The sequence below is a fragment of the Papaver somniferum genome, chromosome 9, assembly GCF_003573695.1.
Source record: "Papaver somniferum cultivar HN1 chromosome 9, ASM357369v1, whole genome shotgun sequence".
Classification (NCBI taxonomy): Eukaryota; Viridiplantae; Streptophyta; class Magnoliopsida; order Ranunculales; family Papaveraceae; genus Papaver; species Papaver somniferum.
This window is the reverse complement of record NC_039366.1, coordinates 14,251,801-14,253,348: the sequence shown is the minus strand read 5'-3', so window position 1 is coordinate 14,253,348 and position 1,548 is coordinate 14,251,801. Positions and strand designations below refer to the sequence as shown.

The 1,548-nt window shown below is 34.1% G+C and overlaps 1 protein-coding gene across 1 annotated transcript; it reads left to right on the top strand.

The window, feature by feature from the left end:
* Window positions 1-341: 341 nt before the first annotated feature.
* On the top strand, window positions 342-1,077 carry LOC113311431 (MATH domain and coiled-coil domain-containing protein At3g58210-like). The gene is made up of 3 exons (XM_026560272.1): window positions 342-475; window positions 593-741; window positions 836-1,077. The coding sequence occupies exons 1-3, from the start codon at window positions 342-344 to the stop codon at window positions 1,075-1,077; spliced, it is 525 nt and encodes a 174-aa protein (XP_026416057.1).
* The last annotated feature ends 471 nt before the right edge of the window (window positions 1,078-1,548 follow it).

The following is a 1,548-nucleotide window of genomic DNA, read 5'->3' as shown; positions in this document are numbered from 1 at the left end:
TTTGTTTTGTTTTGTATTTTTTTTTGTTAAATCAGTTTTGGAGATATTTTGTTCTCTTCTTTTTACGTTTGGGTGTTGTTCCTAGTTCGGACAATTTAGGGCTGAAAATGGAATTCACATGCAAATAAAGTTTGTTTCCCGCTTCTAAATTCATTTCCCGCTCAAAATTCAGAATAATCCATACACTCTCGCCACGTGTGCCTTAATGAATAGCCAACTCCATCTTTATTTTGTTGTACGGCTTCCAAGACAAAAATAGTCCTCCACTCCAAAATCCAAAAGGAAACAAATTCAGGATCTCGTTTCACTATTTACTCAAAGGGCATCATCAGATTTATCAAATGGCTCTGGCGACTGAAATGGAAGAGATTTATTCATCTTCAGGTGTTAAATTCAACTGGAAGATCAAAAAAATTTCAACTTCTGGAGCAATTTTTACTGACACTGATGTTTTCTCTATTGGCGCTACTAAGTGGTGAGAGTAGCATACATTATTGAGTTTAAATTTTAATTAGTTTCTTGATGGTTTCTTGTGCTTTCTATTAATTTCATTAATCCACAAAGTTTTCTCTTATTTATATATTATCATCAGGAAAGCAAGGATTTATCCAGAGGGATTTGGGACAGTGTTTGACCACTTATCACTCTACCTACTCGCCGTAGACTTGACAGAAAACGTCGACACGGAGTTCACTTTTGCCGTTACCAGTCAAACTGATCGCAACAACACAGTGAGAAAGAGTATATATCTACCAATTCAACATATATATATATTGATAATTGTTGTTGTTTGATTAGAATCGTTTCACTTATGATTTTTTCTTTGATTCTGCAGAACGAAAAGTGATTTATGTTGAAACGAGTGTCCAAGGGTTTGGTTGGACATATTTCATGCCTCTTCACAAACTTCATGACCCGAATAACGGCTATATTGTGGATGATAGTTGTGTCATCTCAATTGAGGTTACTTGCTGGATGAAACAGGAGGATTCAACACTGAAAGAGAGCGATCCACACAAGCTCCCAGAGGCAAAGCGTGCCAAAATCAAAGACGTAAGGAAGTTGAGTATGATTTGAAGAAGTTATAAGTCACATAAACGGATTACGTACTAAATGGAAATCTATCTAGAAAGAGGTGAATATTTTGTGTTCGAGGAAATGTTTCACAAAGTCAAGTTTTAAATTTAGTAGTGAAATTCATAGAATCAAGTTGGTAACTCTAATTAACAATGAAATGTGGATGGTATTCAGCTTATATATATATATATATATATATATACACGTAAATGTTTTAGTGTTTGGTTTTTCTATTCGATTCCACGACGTTAAACTGCTTGTTTTAGGCATCAAATGAGACAAATTCTAATACAAAAATTTAGAACTATTTGATTGAATAATATTCTAGAATCTATTTGAAGCCAGTTACATTAAGGGCATTTTTTTAAACCATTTATTCTTGGATGCAATAGTGTTTATGTGTCTCAATCTTGATAAGCTGGTATGCAGGATGAAGGATCAGTGTCCTGGACTTCAAAAACAATGACCATA